This window comes from Drosophila montana, unplaced genomic scaffold, assembly GCF_035044405.1.
Source record: "Drosophila montana isolate Dmon_TW-CO22-7 unplaced genomic scaffold, ASM3504440v1 contig_1624_1, whole genome shotgun sequence".
Classification (NCBI taxonomy): domain Eukaryota; kingdom Metazoa; phylum Arthropoda; class Insecta; order Diptera; family Drosophilidae; genus Drosophila; species Drosophila montana.
The window spans coordinates 3,136,444-3,159,358 of NW_026996559.1; the positions used below are offsets into that span (position 1 = coordinate 3,136,444).

General features: G+C 40.3%; 3 protein-coding genes across 3 annotated transcripts in view; 1 reads left to right on the forward strand and 2 right to left on the reverse strand.

Moving 5' to 3' along the window:
- Nost (Nostrin) overlaps nucleotides 1-8,897 on the reverse strand; it is a 30,845-nt gene extending 21,948 nt beyond the window's left edge. The window contains exon 1 of the mRNA XM_064698953.1: nucleotides 8,856-8,897. Coding sequence (XP_064555023.1) covers nucleotides 8,856-8,882 — 27 coding nt within the window. The 5' untranslated portion in view covers nucleotides 8,883-8,897. The remainder of the gene's footprint in view (nucleotides 1-8,855) is intronic.
- A 3,723-nt stretch (nucleotides 8,898-12,620) lies between these two features.
- On the reverse strand, nucleotides 12,621-21,749 carry Vav (Vav guanine nucleotide exchange factor). Its single transcript, XM_064699376.1, is given in 11 exon segments — nucleotides 12,621-12,915; nucleotides 12,980-13,151; nucleotides 13,224-13,376; nucleotides 13,473-13,850; nucleotides 13,927-14,750; nucleotides 14,819-14,986; nucleotides 15,133-15,241; nucleotides 19,172-19,764; nucleotides 20,421-20,511; nucleotides 20,713-20,894; nucleotides 20,957-21,749. Coding segments are annotated over 11 exon segments (3,027 nt in total). The 5' UTR covers nucleotides 21,254-21,749; the 3' UTR covers nucleotides 12,621-12,855.
- Nucleotides 15,520-17,886, forward strand: LOC135440277 (uncharacterized). Its single transcript, XM_064699365.1, has 3 exons — nucleotides 15,520-15,678; nucleotides 15,739-15,832; nucleotides 15,908-17,886. The coding sequence occupies exons 1-3, from the start codon at nucleotides 15,639-15,641 to the stop codon at nucleotides 16,941-16,943; spliced, it is 1,170 nt and encodes a 389-aa protein (XP_064555435.1). The 5' UTR covers nucleotides 15,520-15,638; the 3' UTR covers nucleotides 16,944-17,886.
- Nucleotides 21,750-22,915: the final 1,166 nt, after the last annotated feature.

The window sequence follows — 22,915 nt, forward strand, 5'->3', positions numbered from 1 at the left end:
CGATTGTTAGCTTTTTGAGTATACCTAGCGGCTTATATGGGCTTGACTCATCAAATTTTACATATTAATTCTAGGCAGGCACAAATAAAATCGTTTATTGGATACAATGCCCCGCTCCCCTTGGAGAATTGTGGCAAAGGGAGGCATGAATGCATTGGTTTGTCCACTTTTAACTTTGCATAGATTAATATTTTGGCTGTATGCGACATATCGCATTGGTAACAAAAATGTTGTCAAAATCTTATCAACATATAACTTTTGGTGCCAAAACACTTCTACCAAAACGATCGATCAAAAAAGTGAGTTATATTAAGTAGCACGTTGTGTGGTTAAAATCAAAATATTATTTGGTACACTGCTAAATGTGCGAGGGTATTTATTTAGTCGGTGGCAATCAAAGAAGAGGTTCTTATGTGCCTGCCTTGGATAAGCTTTGTCTAATGTCCAGTGTCCATAGGGACAATTCAATTGGGAATTGGAACAGTTTGGGGATCGAGCCTTCCGTGATGTGCGGGGCTCTGTATGTGTCTGAAATGGGGGGCAAATCGCAAAAACAATTTCGTTAACGCTTTCATTTTCAACATTATTTATTTTAGCCTTGCAACGCCGGGTAATTTCGTCTGGTATTAGCCTATAATGTCTATATACACATATTGCTTCCACGTAAATCGGGGCACGTCTGAGCACGAATGCGCAAATTCTTTGGCACAAATAAGTCGTCTGAGCGAGATATTGGCCTCTTTGGGCACCCTTCGTCAATTACCAACAATTGTTGGGCCATGTAGGTCAGTGACAGCTGCGACTGGGACTAACTAGCACAGCCACGCCCACCATATGAATTTAACAAGTGCCTTGGCAATAAATATTTGATGAACTCGCGGCGAGTATGACAAATGCTCGTACTTAAAATATTTCGTTGATTATATGTTTACCTGTTTGCAATTGTTTATCAGGTGAGCTGTGAGCAACAATTAAAGTCATTCAGCAGTAAAATAAAAAAAAAACAACAACAATAACAAGTGAATGACGCAAAGTAAATACGAATAAGGTGAAGTGAGTGTGGGTTGAATGAAGCGAATTGTTTCTGAATAGAACCTGAGTGCTTCAAGGGATTCGAGCTGGCATTATTTAGAACTAATCGCGCGACGAATGCTTTCAACACGGCACACAATATGTACCACACTTTTCAAATAGAGTCCAGATTTCACACAACTTTGCCCACTAGAATAAAATAACAACTTTTACGATACTAATTCGAACTGAATATATTGAGGTTCTGTGCTGTTTCCATTCAGAATATAGAAAAATATTTTATCATCATTTATCTAACTTTCTAATTAAGACTACTTTTTTTGCAAACACACACTATTGTGGGATCAGAACCCTGATTCCCAATACGTTGCGACCGTAATTTCATTTTATATTTTACTATGAACCGAACTGATTGTTCAATAAACAAACGAATCGAAGCCTGAGCCAAATAATTTTTGAAATGAAATAAATTTGTTGTTCCATTTTTCCACATTTTTCTAAAAAAAGTATATTTATATATTTATATTTATTTACATATGCTTTAGGGCTGGACGTGCCTAAAAAAATTGACTTTGAACCAAACCATTTTTTTTTTGTTCAAAAAATATTTTCTTATTTCTGAAAAATATTTTCATTTGTTTTCAAAAACGGTTTGGCGCCAAAATGAAATTATATGGGGCGCCCAGCTCCACAGCATATATAACATTGGCCTCAGCCATTGGGATTAACCGACCATATTTGGAATAGCCGATTTTGGTTAGAGATCAACTTTAACCCGCATCTATTAGTATATAAAAATATGTAGGATTTGTCGTGAAGCGAACCAGCGACAAATATTTTGTTGGGTTTACCGCCTAGGTATGTACAAAAGGAAGAGGAATGCTTCAACATTTTTTAAAATATTATCTAAATTTTGTAGCTTACTTTCTCATTAAAAAATCGACATTATATTTAACATTATAATTATAATTATTGAGGAGTTTTTTTTATATTAATTTCGAAAATAAGTATAAAATATTTTCGCTTACTTTCTCAATAAAAAATCTACAACACAATTAATATTCTTATATATTTCATACTATAAATATTTCATTGAACATTGAACAACTTTTAACATTCTCTGAAAATTTTTCCAAATTTTTGTTCTAAAATAATAAATAAAATAGTTTAGCGTATTTCTCCTTAAACAGGCTTCCTTATAATAAATATTATAAATATACATGTTATCTCTTTATGTAAAACTGTTTGTCCTGATTGACTGACTGACTGACTGATTGATGATCAATGCACAGCCCAAACCAGATTCAAATTCATTTGAGGAGTGTTTCTCACTTTTTGGAAAATACATTCCTCCTTAGTGGATATGGGGGTCAAAGATTTGGTGGGTGACGTTTCGCGCTCAAATTCATTTCCAGAGATCTATAAGAAAAATCATTTGAGACGTGTTCCACACATTTCGCAGAATCCAAGACTCGTCGGTAGAAATGCGATTCAAAGATTTGTTGGGCAAAGTTTTAAGTTTTGTCCGATTTGCTTCAAACTTATATTCAAAGCTCTACATAAGAGTTTAATGAATACGTGTTTCAGTGATTTGGGAAATTCCATCCGCAACAGTGGTAAATCGGCGGAAAACGACTGGATGAAAGTTATTTGCTTACCGTCCGATCAGTTTCAAAATCATTTTTGGAGAAAATTTATTTTATGTAGTAAATTTAATAATTGAAGTGAAATAAAACATGCTGTTAATACTTTCTGAAATATTTTCTAAAATAATACAAAAAAAAAAATTTTATTTATATATTATTTTATATATTAAATTTTTGTTTGGAATCTTTATGGAGTCACGAATATTTTCTACAATCTGTTGACAGTTTTTTGCAATGATGCAATATTTATATCAACGATAAGTTACGCTAATTTGTTATATTTTAACTGCTTTTTTAGCGAACTTTTTCTATTTATATTTTGAATAGAGGAATAGGTAGATAGATAGATAGATAGATAGGTATTTCGCATTTAGCAGAGTCGCATTGAATGGATTTATTGTAAGATCTCGCATTGTGGCTAGTTTTAAGTGTCACGTGTCACGAAGTGCAACACGACACGCGCTCCTCTCTAGCACTTTATGTCTTATGGGAAATTTGAACAAATAAAATCGCAAGCTCATGCGGGTGGATTGATAAATTTCTAGTTAGAAATTTCAAATTCTCATTGCTGTTGTTGCATTTAACGAGGTCGAGCGCCTAGGCTTGAGACCAAGTCTGGGCACGTTTTTGTTACCATTTCGAATTGTTTGGGGTCTGTCTTGAAAATCAATTAACATTCAAGTTTCCACGGTCTCAGTTTTTGGGGCTCGCATTGGAGCTCGGCGCTGGAGCTGCTGGTGGGGCGCAATGAACGCGTATATGGGCCACTCAGCTGACCGTAGCATTGAACGTGACGCGGCTTTAACTGTCTTTTGCTCTGTTTTTTATTCATTTAGTTTTTGGCTTTTCGTTTTTTGGTTTTTGGTGTGCCCCCGTTTCAAGGTCGACGCGACTCGCTGTATTCGAGTGCAGTTTGTTGGCCAACCGGGAACTGGAATAGCTTTTGGCCAGATTTCCACAGCGGCTTTTCCACTTAAATCAACTGTCAGCCATATCTTAGCTTGTCCTAACTGTAATTGTTGCTGTTGACAGTGCTTTTTATTTTCGCGCGCCCGACAGATAGCAGACCGCCGCCCTCTGTTATAAAAAACTTAAAATATATACACACATATGTATATATATAAATATATATCTTTGTAATCATAAGTACAATAAAAAATTATATTTAACACACATTTGTGCGTTGTTATTGTTATTGTTGTTGTTGTTGTTGTTGAGTGCGCTCAGTTTTATATTTAATTTTCGGTGTTTGTGAGTTGCCTCGCTTCGCTTTGTTGTTTTCTGCCCTCTGGCCCTCCCCTCGTTTTTTTTTAGTTAAGCTTTTTGATATATAATCTGTCATGGCACAGCAACAGCAACAACAACAGCAACAGCAACAAATATATAAAATTAAATAAATAAATGTATTAACACACACACACACACACACAACGATCCATTTCGGCACTTTCACTGGCTAATTGTCGCAAAATTTCTTTGCTCTGCCAGCTTCCAATTTGCGAGACTCCACAACAAAATGCCAACAAGTACGAGCTACGTTTGGCTATGTCATCTATTAAAGAAATCTGACTTAAAGACTAACTGCAAGACGCGAATGAATGTGAATAATAATAAGTATATACATAAATACATCAATTATATGGCGGTTTTTCAATAATCCCGAAGATTCCTAAAAATATACTGGTTAAACAGCTTAAAGTTAAATGTTCTACCCCAAAGTTTCTCAAATATACAAAAGACGTTTCTGCTAAGTAGGAATTTAATATATATGCTAGCGGGCATTACCCGGCTTTGCTCGGGGCAACATTCCAGCCATGTTTGCCCTTAGAAATTTATAAAAAAAATTTTTTTTTAAATCTAGCCCATACAGCATTTTAATTCGTCATCTCACCCAGAAACGGGTGGATTTACCGGAAAGTGTGAAAAAAAATTAAATATATATATTTGGGTCTCTTCAAACCGAAATAGCTTGTTAAAATCTTTCATAAGCAGGGTTCATTTAAAACAATTTTTAAAATTTTAAAATTCGTCTGTTTGCCATCAAGCGATTTTGTACAAAAGTGCAATTACATTCGCAATAGTTATAGCAACAATTAAGTCGTGGACATATTATACAATAATCTCAATAGTTCGGGGAATATTCAATTTGTTACATCGAAAAATGTACAAAAATGGTACATTTTGAACAGAATATTTCGATTTTAAAATGTAAGCTTGACAAGAAATTGTATTTGAATTTGAATACAATCAATGCAACGATGAGATTAGAAGCAGCCCAGCGCAATATATCCGAATTATCGGTTCGGGGTAGAAGTCGATACTTTAGACAAAAAAGAAATAAATTCAATTCTCGGATCTCAGCCGCAGGAAACAAGAGAAAAGAGTTATAAAAAAAAGTGTTTTATAATAAAAAGTAATAAAAGGTCGAAAATAAATAGAAATTTAACAGTTTTAATCTTTAATGTTTCATTATTAAAAGAATACTTAATCGAAAGTAAAAAGAAATTAGAAAAAATTAAAAGCAAGAATGAGCTGTCGAAGTTGAAATACCCTAACAAACATATAGGACATATTTCTATGCTTAAATTGAATTTGCGAGCAATTGTTCCAATGGAAGCTATGGGATATGTCCGATGCTGATCAGATTGGACTTTAAGTCATGTGATTTAATTAAGCAGCACAATATTAACAAACTCTTAAGAATCTGTGCTCTATTCTACTTTTTAATTAAAGTTCTGATTTGTTTGGCAATTTATGATTGAAGTTCAGGCTGAAATTGTGCACCAATCGAAATTTCCATTCGAGTTGACGCGCTTTCTTCATCTGACCAACTACTATAATCGATGGGGCAAGGGGGGGGGGGGGGGGGGGGGTTGCTGCTCATAATCGTTTCGTTGAAAGTGAATTTCGCTGAAATCGAAACCGCATTTTGCCAATCAATTTCCCAATCGCAGCCAATTACGGCGGCAATTGGCAATTGGTCTACTCATAAATTTGGCCGCGTCTCAAAGTACTCGCGACACATGGAAATCCATCCAACAAATCAAATCTAATCAACATCCCAAATGGAGGGGCTCATATTACTGGTAAAAAGAGTTTCACCCCAGCCAATTGCTGCGGCTGCGACGCCAGCTCCTCTTCCTACCCACTTCCATGGCCCACCTGCCCACCTGCCCACCTGCCCACCTGCCGTGTGGTAATGGCAATGGGATCGGCATCTGCATATCCGGTGGCCAAAGTAAAGTTTTTCCGCACTCGCTTTTTGCCAACATGCTTATTTGTGTTCGTTTTTTTTGTTGCTTTTTTACTTTTTGTAGTTAATTTAAATATTTTCTTTACGAAACGAGTCTGGTAATTAAAAGTTCATTGTCGTGTTTGTTGTTGTTGTTGCTTTTTTAGTTACCCAGCAGCCGGGCGCATTATGTGGAAACGATTTTGCAACATGCCAAAAAAGATTAAAAAAAAAAAAGAAAGACAGAAGAAAAAACAACAACAAGCAGCAAATGGAAACCCAGCAAACCAGTTGAATAGGCTTCGGCCTGGGCAGGCAGAAAATATAAGAAAATAAAAACGTTTTTCAGATACACACAACAGATTTTCCCACATGAAAATTATGACAAAATGTGCAGGCGGAGGCATCATCGAGTCATCGAGCCGCCGTCAACGTCATCGTCATCGTCGGCATCATGAGCCGCTGGATGAGCAACTGCAACAGGAAAACGCCATGTGCGAAGATCACGTACCAAGTTCCATGTGCATAGTGAAAGTTAAACCAGCTGCCCGGCTACGCTCGGCACGGCTTGGCCATGGCCACTTGGATGTTGCCCGTTGGCCGTTGGCAGCTCGGCCAATGGCTGATGACAATTTGGCGTAATTGAACTTGAAGCCGTCTCGAGGAAGCAATCGTTGTCGCGCTGCGGCTGGCGCGGCACCTGCAATAAAGATGCGCCGACATCTCAGTCACGACATTTGCGCAATCAATGCAACCAGTTTGGCTGGAATTGCGGAATCGCTGCTCCAAGTGGAGGGGGCGTTGTCAGCCGTTAGACGTCAGCGGGCGACGGCTGCTTATCAGCATATGGCCAAGCATTTTAATGGCCCTAATGTGATTAGAGAGCGAGCGAGTCTTCCATAGATAACAATCTGCTGGCTATTATTGCTTGCGCAGAACATTTCTCCTAGAAAGTGGCGCACAGTGGACACTAAATACAAATTTTCAACAACAAAAAATAGCCACAGCAAAAACAAAAAAGAAGAAGCACAGTACGTGCTGCGATAATGACAGATCGGCGAGAATGCAGCATAACAGACGTATGTATGTACATAAACTAGATCGCATCGCACTGATTGCTTTAGTTTTTACTGCCTCAGCTGTGCCGAGATTTCACCTGAAAACGTTTTGTCTATCATACAATAAGCTTCTTTTATATAGCCCGCATAGGCTCAATAGGGAAAATGGGCTAAAAGCGAAACTACAAATGCAAAAGACCTGAAGTTCGTAATACATATACATATGTTCCTCTGTACGCTGCGCAGTACGATCGCTTAATCGCTTTCTGTCGATATCTCGTTCCATATCGAATTTGGTTTCTTAAGCATAACTCGAGAACTATGCGAGCTATATACGCCAAATTTGATATGTAGGCTCTGGTTTAGCATAGCACAGCTTAGGAATATATCACTTTTTGAAATCTAGAAATAAATTTCATTTTAAAGCTAGGCATTTGCCCTTTGGCAACACCGAAGTTATTCTAAAATTCTAAGAACAGACAGCCGCTATATAAAGAGTACGTAGCCTAGAAGGATTCGTGGCATCTTCCAGTCGTACACTCTTGACTAGAGTACATAAGCTTGATTTTCCGTAGTCTTACACAAACAAATCTATTTTGTGTTGAGCTATGAAGAGTATTTCCGCACCACAACATATGTATATGCAGCTCCCCTTAACCAATTGATATAAATATATAATCACAAAACAATTTTGGTCACATTCCACTCATTTTACACGCTTGTAGGTGAAATTCCTTAGACCCCACTTCGTGCAAATATGTGCACGAATAAGTTGTGGGAGCTATTGTATCGATATTGTGTAGAGCTATAAAAATTACTTCCGTCCCAAAGCTAATATCTTTCCTTTCACTTTTTCCTTGAGGGGAATAATTATAAGTTTTACAGCAGTGTTCCATATAAAATAGCTTGATCAAATTATATACATATATAATCACAAAACATTTTTGTTCACATTCCACTCATTTCTCACACTTGTTGGTGAAATTCTGTGAAAATGCATTCAATATAACTTGTGAGTTCTTGGATCGATTATAAAACTTTTTTTTTTCTTGAAACATTCGAAAAAATATGTAATTATTCGAAAATTTGGCATTGAATATATTATATAATTTGATGTTTCGCTAACCTGACCTTTAAGAAATTGATTTATACAAACATTTTTTCATTGAATGCAAAATTAAGCAATTAGTACTTGACTTATATTGATATTAATAAATATGTTGCCGCAACGCGAACTAAGTTTATGCAGTGACCCCTCAAATTTCTGGTTGAATATATAATTAATTTTGTGTTTGCATATTTCAATATTGAAATGTTTGTTTCAATTTCTTTGCAAACTAGGCCAGCTTTTGTGGCATAATAGATGCTTTTGCGCCACTGTGCAGCGCTTAACGGCAAATTTCGAATGCGAATCAGAATACGAAAGGCACGCACAATTTGGCCCCAAAATGTTTTGGATAATAAATCATATTGTATATCGTGGCAGCAGCATCTAACGCAATTTTCCAATCAGCTACAAGAGAGTGGGGAGCGAAGGGGAGGGACAGTGTAACCGCAAAGCGGGTCAGATGCAGTTGCGTGGGGGCCAATTGGCCAATCGGGCCATAGATGGCAGCACAGGTTAATTAACGATTTGGACTAATTAAGTTGCGCATCTCTGTGACAAGGGACAGCAGCTCGACAAGCAGGGGGGGGGGGGGGGGCAACTAACGATGTCGTCCACCGCATCCATGCGCAAATTGTGCAAAGCCAAGAGGCCAAATGTTGTTGTTATGGGGTTAATTGTTGTTGGGCACATGGCAGAGTTAGTGTAACTAGTTAGTCGGTGCTTGGTTTCGTTACATTGTTTAGCATGCGTCTGTTGGAAATATTTGGAGCTCAACTCACCCATGAATTATCTCGGAATTGTGACATATTTCGCGTGGACAGGGGCGGCCACTGCCTCCCAAATGATATAGCAGCAGCTTGATGGCTCTGTATTGGTAGAGACAGATATATATATATATATATATATATATATACATATATATATATGTATATAGTATGTATATATGGCTAGGCTCTGTGTATGGGCAACTTTCAATTTCGTTTGTAATTTCTCGCCTTTGTTGGTTTTTTTTTGCAAAGTGTTTTCGTTTTTCCTTTGCGGCTTTTGGCTTTCATCTAAGCATTTTGTAAGCTAAGCTGGACACACACACGAGCACACACACACACAGATAGATACACACACAGATTGCAGCTAAGCGTAACGCATGAAAATGAGCGCCAAAATAAGTACAAGCACAAAATATTGAACAAAAAAATTACACACACACAGGAAAGAGCGCTCGAGATACTTTTGTATCTATTTTTGCAAGCACTCAGCCGAAACTGTGCACCACAATTTTTATGTTTTATGCTAGGGCATATACCCTGTACAATGCGGACAAAAGACACACAAGACACTTGGCCGCAAGTGCAATTGTATATTGTGCACTAGCTGCGGCTGGGCGACAGGTTCAGTTTGAGATACATTTCGTGGGCCGCCGCACTCGAGTCACAGAGATGGGCCACACAAATTTGTTGGCTAAAGCAATTCATTTACATTTGGCCGTTGCAGTTGCAGTTAACCGTTTCCAGTGGCAGTTGCAGCCAAAAAAAAAAAAGTGCAATAAATAACAAAAACACACGCCGAACGTTGGCAAATAGTAAAAACACAACAAAAACAAATGGTAAAAAAATATATATGAACGCGATAAGCAATTAGCCGAGCGCGGGTTTTGCCCTCGAACGCTGCGAACCGAACTTGTTGACTCTGCGCCGCTTACTAAACAACAACTGCCCCAGTCTGATACTCGGCCCGATACTCAGTATCCAGTGCCCCCGCAACCCGCCCCGCTGCCAATCAGACGGCTGCAACTACGAACTTTCTAAACGCTTTAGCGACGCTCGTCGCTCATCGCCAGCTCGCTCGCTCGCCCGTTCGCCCGCTCATCAGACTTGACTTTTCTTTTGGCAAGTGGTTGGCCAACAGGTGGGCCAAAACTGAGTCGTTGTCGCTTGCAGCTGGTGCGTTTCTCTGCTTAGCCCGTGCACGCACCACTGCACCGAAGCAGAGCTTTAAAGCTGTTGCGCACGCGCCTACGAGCGTTGGATAAAAGATCAAAGCGCTGCCATTTTAAATATCATTTTGTACCACGAAATGCCAAATATTGTACCAAACTGGATAATGCAAAAGTACAACTTTCATAAATATGTACCTTGAACTTTTGTAAATGTAAATGATGAAAATAGCTCGAATCGTTGCCATTTCAAAAACTATTTTTTTTCCACTAAATTCCAAAAACTTTATTGAATTGGGTAGTGAAAAGGTACAATTTTCATAAATGTGTACCTAGAACTCTTTGAAATTAATTATGAAAACTGGCCATTTCCATCATTTTTTATAAAAGGTGTACTAGATCCTACAATGAAAAAGTGCTATTTTTATAAATTCAAAACTGAACACTATATGAAAACATATTTAGTACAAAATAATACCTGAAAATGTACCAAAGTAGAAAAGGGTTAAATTCAAATTTTCTAAATGTAAATAAAACTGAAGAAAAGCTAAAAGCTACATAACAGATAATCTGAACTAGAAAATGTACTAAACTCTATGATGATAAAGTTCAATTCTTATAAATATGTATATAATTATAATGCTTTTCAATGTTAGTTATTGCAACATATTTTATTTCGTATTTTTTATAACCACCTTGTTTTGAATTTAAAGAAAATTTCGAAACTGAACAATTTAAATATGTGTAGAAAATGTTATTCAAATTCAAAACCTACATATATAGAATATTCAAGCCAAATTTAATTGAAAACTCAAAAATAGCATTTTGTAACCAACACCAGGTCCTAAGTACGTATTGCGTAAATGAAGTGTACTTTTTTGAACATCTGTACCTCATGGCAACTGTCTTGGCGACATAGCTGATACCTCTGTTGGTCCTTCTATTTCCTATTTCTTGAATTTATGAGAATCGCATAGAAAGGCGACAGTTAACGGTAAAGGTAGAGTAAGAAAAAGAGAGAGAGTGCGAACTACTTAGAAAAATCTGCAAAGGGAAATACAGTTTGTAGTTATATTAAAGCTTTAAGCTTTATAAAATGCACCCTGTGCCCGCCCTCAGCATTCAGCTTAAACAATTTGATTCCAATTGAACAACAAAACATTCAAGGTCCTTTATTAGCGTGTTTTTGTTTTTGTTTTTCGTGTGTGTGTTTTGGACTAACACGTAAGTATGTTAAGCAAAATCATTTAAATTTAATACATTTGTTACATTGGCATTGAACTGGAAGCGACAAATTTTAATTAAAAAACAAACAAAAAAACTACTTAAGCAGCCCGAAACAATGGGGCCCAATATATACGTTTTTTGTGGCATTGTTTTTCGTATAGTTATTCTAATATATTTATTCATTTATTTCAGCTGCCAAACAATGATTTCAGTACGTGCGCATACATATGTATATATATTTAAATATCGTATCGAGTGAGATAGTAAGGCAAAAGTTAGAGAGAGAGAGAGAGAGAAAGAGTGAAGGAGAGATTGTTGCAAGAGCATTTAAATGCAGTTTGGAAATGTTTGCGTTAATGCTATAGAACAAAATACAATATATGTTTTTATTATTAGGGCATACAAAATTAAGTTTATCACGATATATGTGAAACCGTATACACATACATATACAACATATATACTCATACTTTTTTTTTTATCTAGATTTTACCTGCCGTTATTGTTGTCGAAATGTTGCTGACCTAAAACTTGCAACTTGCTAAGAAAATCTGAAGGCAAACATTTGCTTGTTGTTTGCTATTGCTGTGCTAAAAAACTGGCGTGGAAATAATTGATATACTATTCCTAATATGCATAAAGTGTTTAATGCTTATCGCGTTGATTGGATTTCGTAAAATAGTTGAACACCTCGAATATTTAAGTCTTCTACATTCGTTGGCTCTAGGTACAATAAAGTTAATGTTTAATTACGAATGTATATAAGTTCGCATATTCTTATGCATATGTTTGTTTGTTTGTTTGTTTAACGTTATATCGTGATCTAAAGCTTTTTGTTGTTGTCGCAGAATTGTTGCTCTGTTGCTTTTGACTTGTTAACATTTGCGTTTCGAATTATTCATAAGTTTAATATACACATATTTTGACACATTCCATTACATATATGCATATATAAACATATACGTTATACAGTAGAGTTGTGATTTATATATATATATTTATATAAAGTTTAAAGCTTCTTGTATGAAATGCCGCACAGCGCATTTGTTTATGTTTATCATTTTTCTCGTCTTCATTTCTATTATTTTCGTTTTGTTTTTTCACATTTATCTTAATGAACATATGCCAGGGGGGGGACATGAAATACACATAAAATTTAAAAAGACTAAACTGTTACGCTTGTCGATACAGTTCACATATGCTTAAACACTAAGTATTTAATTATATATTGCAATATACAATTAGTTAAAAAAAAAACGTTTAAAATTTTATAGAACATTTTGTGATGCATTTCATAATTGTTCTGTTGTTGGCACTAATGTTTCGAGCGACGAAAATTTACAATAAAAAAAACAAACAAATTATAAAAATAATTAATTTAAAATGATTTTGTATATGTATATTTGAACTAAGTGCAACAGATATTGCTTTCTCAGCATCATGTTCATCTTGTTGTTGCCTGTCTAACAGCTGTTATTGTTGTTGTTGTTGTTGTTGTTGTTATGGTTGTAGTTGGGAATCGTATCCTCATTTGTTGCTTGTAGAGCTACAGGTGTTTCAGAAATGGCCGCCGTTGGAGTGCCCGCTTTAGGTGCGAAGTAAACCTCATAGTTGTAATATCAAAGCTCGTCGCTAGTGACTGGATGCTCCTGAACGTACTCCTTGGGAAAATATCCAACCTGTGTATGATCAAGCATTATAAATATAGCAATCACGCTTTGATCTACAAATAGAGCTACGCACCGTATCACCAATCTTGCCGCGCCACCAGCCTTTGCTGTCGCCATCCTTGCCAATCACAAGCACCTGACAATCGGTGCGCAGTTGCAGCTGATTGCTGCCAGCCTTCGGATCGAAGTCGTACAGCGCGGTGGCAATGACCTCGCGGAAGGGCCATTGCAACGACTGATTGAGCCTGTCAACAGAAAGAATTAGTGGTCAGTAACTACACAATGGGCAATGGCTGTTGTTTAAGTCCATCGATTACCCGGCAAAGTTTTCACCCAGATCGTTTCGCTCATAATACGAAACCAGCTCAACGATGGTCTTGAAATGGCGGCGCGAGGATAAACAATAGAGCATGGACTCGCCATCGTTTTCCTGATTTATTTTCATATGCTTAATCACATGATCATCGGTTCTGCATGAAGAGATAGAGAGAGAGAGAGAGAGAGAGAGAGATAGGGAAACTGTTTGGATATTTTCTCTTGTTTGGTTTCTGTGGGATTGCACTCACTTCAAACTGAGCGCGTACATGGTCTCGTGCGGCGAGGAGGCACCTTGGGGACGTACACGTAGCAGATAGGTGCCAATGCGGCGATTTTCCAGTCGATTGGCCGCCGTTTCGCGATCCATATTGCCCACAAACCAATTGAATTCGGACAACTGGCGGTCGCACACTGGCGGCGGTATGCTGATTGGATTCTGTTTGCAACGGCCCGTCGAGGAGATGCAGCCCCTATGCACACTTATCTGGCACACCTTGCAGCGATAGCCCTGGTGTATGCGGCCCTTAAGAAACTTGGAGCAATGCCGACAAGTTGTGGGCGCATCAAAGGTGTAGATTTCCATTTTGTGATCCGTATTGCGACAGCCAGGTGGATCGAGGCTTTCCCTGCAAAACAGTTCAAAGTAAGGAACAACGTTCATGGCATCGCAGCTTCACTGTACCACAGACACATGGCACTTACATGGCTTCGGTGAGCGCCTTGCGCCACTTGTCGCGCTCATGCTCCGACTTCAAGTAAAGTGTGAATGCCGTCTTGGCGGATTTGCGTGCCAACAGCAGCTGATATCTAAAGCGCGTATCCCGGCCGAGCGTGCGTCGCGAGTGGCTCTGTTCCACGCGATAGTCGGCGAGGTTGTGCGAGTCGCGATATGTGTACTGCATGTCTCCGGTTTTAATATGCAGCGGCTTGACCAGTATCAGAATTTTGTCGAAGACAAACGCATAACGCATCTTGGTCTTCTGATCCTCGTGGGCCTTAATGTGCAGATCGCCGTCGAGCAGCAGTCGGCCATATTGCAGCAGATCGTTGCCGTTTTGCGGCAAATTCAAATCAAATATGCTGTCCTTGACCTTTTGTATGATGACAAGATGATCGGAATCGCGCTTAACCTCGTTAATATACTGCGACACATCGATCATCGCATCCTTGGCCCGTTCCAGCGAGCGGTAGTCCTCGTGCAATGGCGACGTCTCCTTCACCAGCTTGTCCAGCAGCAGATGGTACTTGAGTATGCGCTGCATGGGCACCGACAGTATATCCCGCAGCTGCAGCTTGCCCACGTTGTATTCGCGTTCGCATTTCTGGACCAGCTGGTCTATGATTTGGTTTTTCTTGCACACATCGGCTAGGTAATCAATGGCGTTCAGCAGGCAGGAGCAGTATTCGCCGTAGATGAGGAATGGCTCGCGAAACTCAAGGAATACCTGACCCATCTTAAGCTTTGTGTTGGGCACCAGCGATTCGCGTAGCTTTTCTAAAAACTTGGTGTGAATGTCAGCAAGTTCCTGGCAATGCATAAAAAATGATTAGATATGTGTAGGTGTTGTCTAACGTTCCCAGCTTCCGTGCTCACCCGTATGCGGGGAAAAATTAGTCGCAGTTCGTCCTGATTGAGATGGCGCTCCAGAGGTAGCATAAACTTGGCCTTGAGTGCATTAAGCACGTCCAGATAATTGGATTCCGTATCGATGAGTTCGCGTATGACATAGTCCCGCTGCTCAAAGCTGGTCGCCGATGTGGTCTACATTAACAGGAAGAGATGTGCAGCAATTAGTCGATCTGAGCTGAGCTTAGGCAGCAGCCTCGTCACAGAGTCATGCAACTAAGCATAGCTAAATATTTGTTGGCAGGCTTTAAGAAATGTACAAAGTTAAACCAAATTACTACCTGGCCTCTACTCGTTCTGTGCAGTGCGCACAAATCTTGATAGACCTCCTCTTCTTTTGTGTTGGTGTGATCATATACGGTTCCATTGCATGCAATATTGTCGGTGGTACTAAATGAAAAACAAAAACAAAAGTAAAATAAATCAAAGCAAAAAACAAATAACCAAAGCAAAACTGTAAGCAAAATATAAGATTACAATTTAAATTAAAATAATTTGGCGCGCATAAACTTGCAAGACTATAAAAAGTATGGCAATTATTTTCTTAAAAGTTGTGTTTATCGATATGTCGATAGTCAAAGATTATGCCTCATCATTCGAGAACAGACTAACACTAACAGAAGCATGTTAACTTAACATACACCTAACAGAACCAGGGCAAACAGGCAACAGCAGCAGCAGCAGAGCCAGCAGCAGCAGCCAAGCATCCAATTTCCATTCTTTTTTTTTTGTTCGTTAATTTCGCTGTGCACGTGCGTTGAAAGTATTTTCAACCGCAAACTGCGCAATGGATCATCACACATATGCTAAAAGTGGCTCCAAAAAGTGTAAGTAATGCACATGCATTTGCTCAGCAAGATATGGAGGCTGTCACTCGAAATTTGCAGGGTCTGTGGAGGAGAAGCGTCTGCTTGTCACAAAGCGCATCGAAGCTGAAGATTTATTCTCCAAATACTCGTCCAAGCAGGCGGAGCCATGGAAGTAAGTGCATTTGGTTTTTTCCTCATATCAAATATATATATATCTGGAGTGCGTGGTTTTGTCTGTGTGTTGCAGAAAGTTCAAGGACATGGCCAAAATTGGCGACTACAGCGAACGGGCGCTGCGCAAACAGTGGCTAAACATGGTCCAGCGCTATCGCGTCCAGAAGTCCAATATGCAGGCGACGCCGCTCAACAAGCAATGCATAGATGTGCTCAACGAGGAATGGGAGTTCTTTGGGGAGATACACGCGTACATGAACCAAAAGACCACCGACCTGCACTCGTATGCGCTCAAGGAGCCCAACGTCCAAGAGCACTCGCACAACAACAATGTGGCCATTCGCGGCGTTGTCAATGATCACAGCTTTGGCGCAGCGATAGCGGCGCCAAACAGCGCTCGCAGACAGATGCGTAGCCAGTTGCAGTCGGTTGAGGCTGCGGTCAATGTGGAGCTCGATTATGCACTTGCTATGCCAGATGAGCCGCAGCAGCAGCAGCACGAGGAGCTAGAAAAGAGCTGTGAAGCCATCCTAATTGGCAAGCAAGTGCTAAAGGTATCAAATAGGCGTTACGGCGAGGGCTCTCCTTCGGACATATACACTGACTCGGATTCAGAGGAGAGTTCACAGCCCTCCGATCCGGTGGCCGTTGAGGTGTCCGACTTATCGGAGGCGGAGTCTATTTTGGGCTCGCCCTTGCCGGCGAAATCAGCCTCAGATATATGCGAGACAACCGCTGTGGAGCAGTTAACCGCTAACTACGAGTCTGCATCAGGATCAGTGCCGCTCGACGATCGCGAGCGAGCCAAGTCGTCAAGCTGGTCAGGATCAGCAACGCTGACGGCCAGGCCGTTGTCGTCCAACAGAAAGCGCAAGGCGTTGACCGAAAGGGAAAAATATTACAGACATCGCCGCCGCTACGAGCACCGCATGGAGCTGCGCCTCGGCGGCCTATGCAAAGTGGCCGGCCAGCTGTTGGAGCAGCTGGTGCCCGGCGCGAATGTGACGCCGCTGCTGATGAACATCTACAACACCGTTGACTACAACTGCAACAGTAGCTGTGACGATGACGACGACGACACCGATGAGGATGACATTGGCCAGCCATGAGGCGGCAGAGTTCGGAGTTTGGATGGAAGCTTAAGATGCTGAACATCATGTTCCTCTAAAAATGAATCATATATTGCTTTATTTACACACACACACACACATTATATATATATACACACACACACACGATCCTGGCTGTTATTTTCCTAAGGCGTACACACACAACACAAGACACAGGCACGACAGGTAAAAACATTAACTGTATTTAAAGAAAAGACTTGAAAAGCATGAAACGCTAGAAGCTCTAGATAGTTCAAAATATGATCTCCCTAAGATCATAAAGAATTATTGTAGATACTCGCTTATTGTTATTGAAAGGCAAATAAAAAATAACACACACGAACATACTATCAAAAAAAAAAGTATAAAAAAAGTATATAAATGTAATAATCGGCGACGCATTGAAAAAAGCAGAAAGCAAAAAGAAAATTTGACTTTGTTGAAAATGTGTGGAAAGTTGAGGGATTAAAGTTTTGACTATTACACAATGTTACCCACATATACAAATGCTATTCTATCGTTTACATGTATAATATAATACTATATATTTTTGATCAGACGAGCCGCACAGCTTAAAAGTAGTTTGAAATTGGAAAATGTCTGATCATGAAAAATTATAATTATAACGCATAAATTATAGTTATTGAAGCAACAAGCTAACTTATAAAGAGCACTGGCTTTCTAAGGCCTTTTACATTATACAAAATTATATAATCGAGAATGTAGTTTGAACCTGAATTCCTGACGTTAGTTTCCTGCATGATCGAGTCGTGTGCTAGGCTCATGACATATGATATGTTAGCTTAGGATCATATTCTATTTTGAAACATTAGGACTTTAATTTGTTCTATATGAGGCTACCTCATGGTGGCTACCCGAAAATTGTAATATATATATATACATATATATCTGTTTAATTAAAAACGTGTTGAAAAAATATAAACGACATTGGGTTTTAAAAAGGAGTCTTATCTGAAGAAAGTCTTCAGTAAAGGGGAAGCGTATGTCTTGGGCTGATTTTAGATTAGGCACGTAGTATTTTCATTTAATATTAAGATATAGAACTTGAAGTCCCAAAATGTAAAGTTTAATTTAATTTTTTTTGCTTTTCTGATCTGGAGAGAATAATATGGAACTTAAAGCCCGAACAATGGTTCAAAATTAATTTGAATATATTGTTTTTTATACTTTTATTTCTAATCTAATTGATTCAATCGAATCGAAAAATTCTGGAATTGGGAGGGTTTATTAAATTTAACATTAAGATATAGAACTTAAAGCCCCAACAATGGTACGAAATTCATTTAAATCTTTGGGGTTTCCTTTTCAATTTTAAATTGGAGAACAACTAATTCAATAAAATCCCCAATTTTTAATTTATTCGGACTATTCTCGAATTGATGAGAGCTGCGTACACAGTGCTCAATCGGACTGGCATAGCCAGGTGCATAGATAATGCAGATAGGAACGTATTACAAAAAGATGGTTGGTTTAGAGATACCCATCTGGTTGAGCTGTTATCTGAAGAGCTGGTTAAAAAAAGGCCCCCAAAAAGTTTGGGTCGATATCAATTTAGCTGTTGTTTTTTTTGTTGTTTTTCTATCTGTCTGCATCGCCGGTATGGCTCAGTAGTTCGTGTCTGGCATATATCTGCGCTATAATACATATATATGTATAAGCCCGAAACTAATGGGATTTGCGAGTTTGTCAGTTTTGGATGAAAACGGTTACGATTAAAAGGTAAACAGAAAAAAAAAACGTTGCCATTTCCGTTTGTCCGATTCGCATTGCAGTTTATGTGGGCTACGCGTGCTTTAGGGGTCTGATTGGAGTGGGGGCTTATAACAGGAATAAAGAAAGAGAGGGTGGTAGGGAGAGAGAAAAAGAGATAAGGAAACAGAAAGCAAATACAAAAGAATGCACAGACATAATCCGACATAGAAACGCATGAGTTGCAGTGCAGGTGGTTGGTTTTGCGATAGCATGTCGTAGGTGAGAGATGTGAGGCGGGGGAAAGGGTTGCGTGTGTGTGTGTGGATTAAGTTATGCTAGTTGTGATAGCTGTGAGAGAGTGCTGGGCAGCTGTGAAGCAGTTAGCCAGTTGCAGCATACATACATACGAGTAGAGTCAAGGTTGCAAGTACAAACAAGCGGTTGGTTGTTCGGATTTGTGGTTTGTTGGTGGTTGGTTTTACAGAGAACGAGTATATGGAGTTTGAAGGCAGCACACCTCTGGTTTGACCTTTGACTGGAACGTTACGTAGCAGAGATCCTCATAGACCTTCTCGTCGTCTTCGCTGTAGATGTCATTGATGTACGCGTACTCGTGCTCCGTGGACATCAGCTCCGAGGATCGGTAGTTGTAGACAGCAGCAGCGGCTCGCTGCAATCGTTGGCTCTCGCTGACAAAGAGCGATGATGATGAGGAGCTGGTGGACGCATGATGTTGCTTCTCAAAGGCAGCTGTTGCTGCTGCCGCTGCTGCTGCTGCGGATGTGCTCGCCTTGGGCGCATCCATTTGTGGTGTGGGCGTGACACAGTCAAAGCCACCGTTGCCGGCCACGCTCAGGTTAAGGTCTAAGGAGAGAGCGCGCAGCTGCCCCTGGACGGATTGATTGACGTCAACGATGACGGCATCATTGTCGATCGTTGTATCACACATGTTTGACAGCGAATCCTCGATATAGTCGTCAATGTCCTCGGTGCCATTCTCAATGGTTATATCGCTATTCTCATCCTCCACCGAGAGCGAACCGCTCTGCGAGGTGCGCTCGTAGTAATCCGAGGATGAAGAGCCGGTGGCATCGATGCTTCCAGTTGCCTTCAATTCATTGCTGCCGGTTGAGGGTAGTGCAGGCGTGGTTGGGTGCGGGGGGCATTGTGACATACACACACACAGACACAGACACGCACAAAGAGCGGACGTTTAGCCAAGACATGGGAGTTAGGCGACAATATGGTGAACATTTTTGGGGCAGCAAAAATACAATGTATTGGAGGGGGAATGAGAAGGAGAGAGTACGGAACAGACAGCCGGAAAAGAAAAATAGGGAGAGAGCGAGAGAGGGAGAGGAGGAGAGAGAAAGAGAGAGAGAGGGAGAGAGAGAGAAACAGCGTTAGATAAAGCTTGGACATGGATATTTGTTGATTTTGTTACTGTTGTTGTTGTTGTTGATGTTGTTGTAGTTGTTGCTGATAAGCAGGCAGACAAGGGCTTAAGCGGGTCTCGGGTCTGTGGTCTGGCATCGGGACACTGTCAGCCACGCGAGCGCATAATGAGACAGCACCCGAGCAAACATCTCAAACAGGAAATGCAAACAGAACATTTCAATTGCAGTGTGCCAGCAGCTAAATGGATTGGCTAAAGACTGGGGCAGGAGGGCGGGCGTGGAGTTCTGCATGGTTGGGTGCGGTTTGGAAAGGCGGGGAAAGCACGCACTAAAGATTACACGCAATGCTCACGCTTGTGGCAAATACACGAATGAACACTTACGTGGAATGCAGATCCTTGTAGATGGCCTCATCCGAATGGGAACGCTCGCTTGGCGACAGCTGCAGATTGAAGCCGCTGCAAAATCAAAAAAACACAAATTGTTTAGCGCTAATTGGCACCTTTGCAATGGGATGGGGGTGGGGATGGGGGTGTGTGATAGCAGAGTGCGAGCTATGAGCTCATCCAATTTGACCCCAAATGCGACCAAATGCTCTATCTGATACTAACTGCATCACACGCCCCATTTCAGTCGGACAGACTAACTGTGGCACTTACAGCAGCTCCGGATGCATTTGCTGCACCTTGCGACACTGCGACAGCTTGGAGAGGGTGATGAGCACGCGATGGAAGTTGGTTAGATCGTATAGCATGGTGGGCTCAAACAGGTCCGCATCACGTATATTGAAATGATTGTGGCACACATCCAGGAACAGCTTGATGTTCTTGCAGCACAGAAACTGAAAGCAAGACACGGCACGTTATTTATACGTTTGCTTCGATAGCTCTGCGCAGGGCTCACCTGGGCCATTTGGGGCTTCCGATTGAACTCGCGCGCGTCCATGCTGCTGGGATCCAGGTGTATGACCAGATTGCAGAGTAGCACACCGTCGCGCAATGTCATGGCCAGTATGCGTATCTCGGCGTCGGGCAGGGCGGCCTTGTGGTCGGAGGGTATAACCTTGCAGCGGACCAACCAGGCAACGCATTCGCGCCACAAATCAGCGTTAACCGCCGCTACTGCGGCTGCGGCCGCCGCGGAGGCCGAGGTTATCGCAGCTGCAGCTGCAGCACCGCTGCCAAAGCTGTTGGAGGACATATTTTTTTTTGGGGCACTTCAGATCTGGGTCTGGGGCGTGTGTCCGTGTATGCGTACGGGCAGCTTCTGCTATTGCTGCTGCTTTTCGCCTTTTGGTAACGGCTGGGGCGGATTGGGTAACGGTAACGGTGGCGGGGCGTCGCTTGGGGCGTGCGGCGCGCGCATAAATTTTGTTTTCTTTATTCTTCTTTCTGTGCCGTTTAATGAAAACAATTGAAATTCATCAGTTGGCCGTTGCGCGTTGCCGTCAACAGATACACAGCGACAACAACAACAAAAACATTAAGGCAATATAGCGACAACACCGACAACGACGTCGACGGCGACGACTACAGCAACGGGAAATCGCACTAGAAGCAACAATTATTTAGGGCGAACGCCAGCGGTCGGACGCTCGTTTGATTTATTCTCTATATTCAATTGATATTTGCTATTCCACACTTAATAGATTGCACGGAGGCGCTTACACACACACACACATGCACGCACACACACGCGCGCACAACCACACATACACGCGCACACAGCTGAAGAGGATGCGTATTCGACTGTTAGCATCGATAGGCGTTCGCAGTTATCGATATATTCAGATATTTGCTGCGTTTACAGTTGCATCAAATAAACTCTCTTGGCAAAATTGCGCCCTTTAAATGCATTGACCACTAGAAGAAATATACATATTTAATTAAATAAAATCATTCCGTTCATAGCTTAACAAGTCTGTTAACCAGCACATCCGCTGTTAAGACCAAAATTACACTGTTTAGCTCAAAATGGTTCTGCAATGCGCTATATATATCGATTATATTATATCGATTAAAAAAATATGCTGTGCACATGGCTGCATTTCTGATTTTCGCGCTTTGTTTAAACTTAAACTCGTGAAGACTATTAATTGTCGGCTATTAATTGGGCGGTAACCTTACAATGCTCATATTATGGATAAAATAAAGAACGTGTTGTTATATGTTCGAAAATTTCAATTGATAAGGGGTTGCTCATATTTGACCAAATAACAAATATTTGAATATTTGCTTGATGAGGGAGAAAAGAATGTATTACAAAACCATAACAGTCTTTTGATAACCTATTAAAAAATGTAAATTTATCACCAGTTAAAGATAGAGGCTAATGAAGTTGGATATTATGTAAATATTTTTCGAAAACAAATAATATGTGAGCAGTCAGTTAGTTTTGCTCTTCCCTTCATTTGACTAATGCACATGCAAAATATACTTAAAATTAAACTGAGAGAAGCTTTTCTAGTACCTTTTCGAATAGGGAATAGGGTATTTCAATACTGTTCAATGACTATTTTGCATATGCTCTGAGTGCATCGGCCACAGAAGCTACCTTGAAACGAATCTCCGGATGCTCTCGGTGTGGTGAAGCGCAGCTGTATTTTATAGTTGTCTGAAGTCGTCGTAAACAAAGCATAAGCAGCAATAACAACAACAACAACAAAACAAAAACAAAAAAGAACTGTAAGCTTTCATAAACAAAAGCTAATCCGAAACGAGGTGGCGGCCATTGCTCATGTGCACCTTACAATAAAAATAACGGCAAATGCCGTGTGTTTCAGTCGGCTCTCTTCGCTATTCAATTCGCAAATGCCAGCAAAAACAAAGAGAATAAAAAAGCACAATAAATTATGAGCTTGCG

What these genes read in the sequence shown, in the direction of transcription:
- LOC135440277 (XM_064699365.1), top strand. Translation starts at nt 15,639, where the DNA reads ATGGATCATCACACATATGCTAAAAGTGGCTCCAAAAAGT. An exon ending in TAAAAGTGGCTCCAAAAAGT is followed by an intron (nt 15,679 to 15,738) that starts GTAAGTAATGCA and finishes CGAAATTTGCAG; the next exon opens with GGTCTGTGGAGGAGAAGCGT. An exon ending in AAGCAGGCGGAGCCATGGAA is followed by an intron (nt 15,833 to 15,907) that starts GTAAGTGCATTT and finishes TGTGTGTTGCAG; the next exon opens with AAAGTTCAAGGACATGGCCA.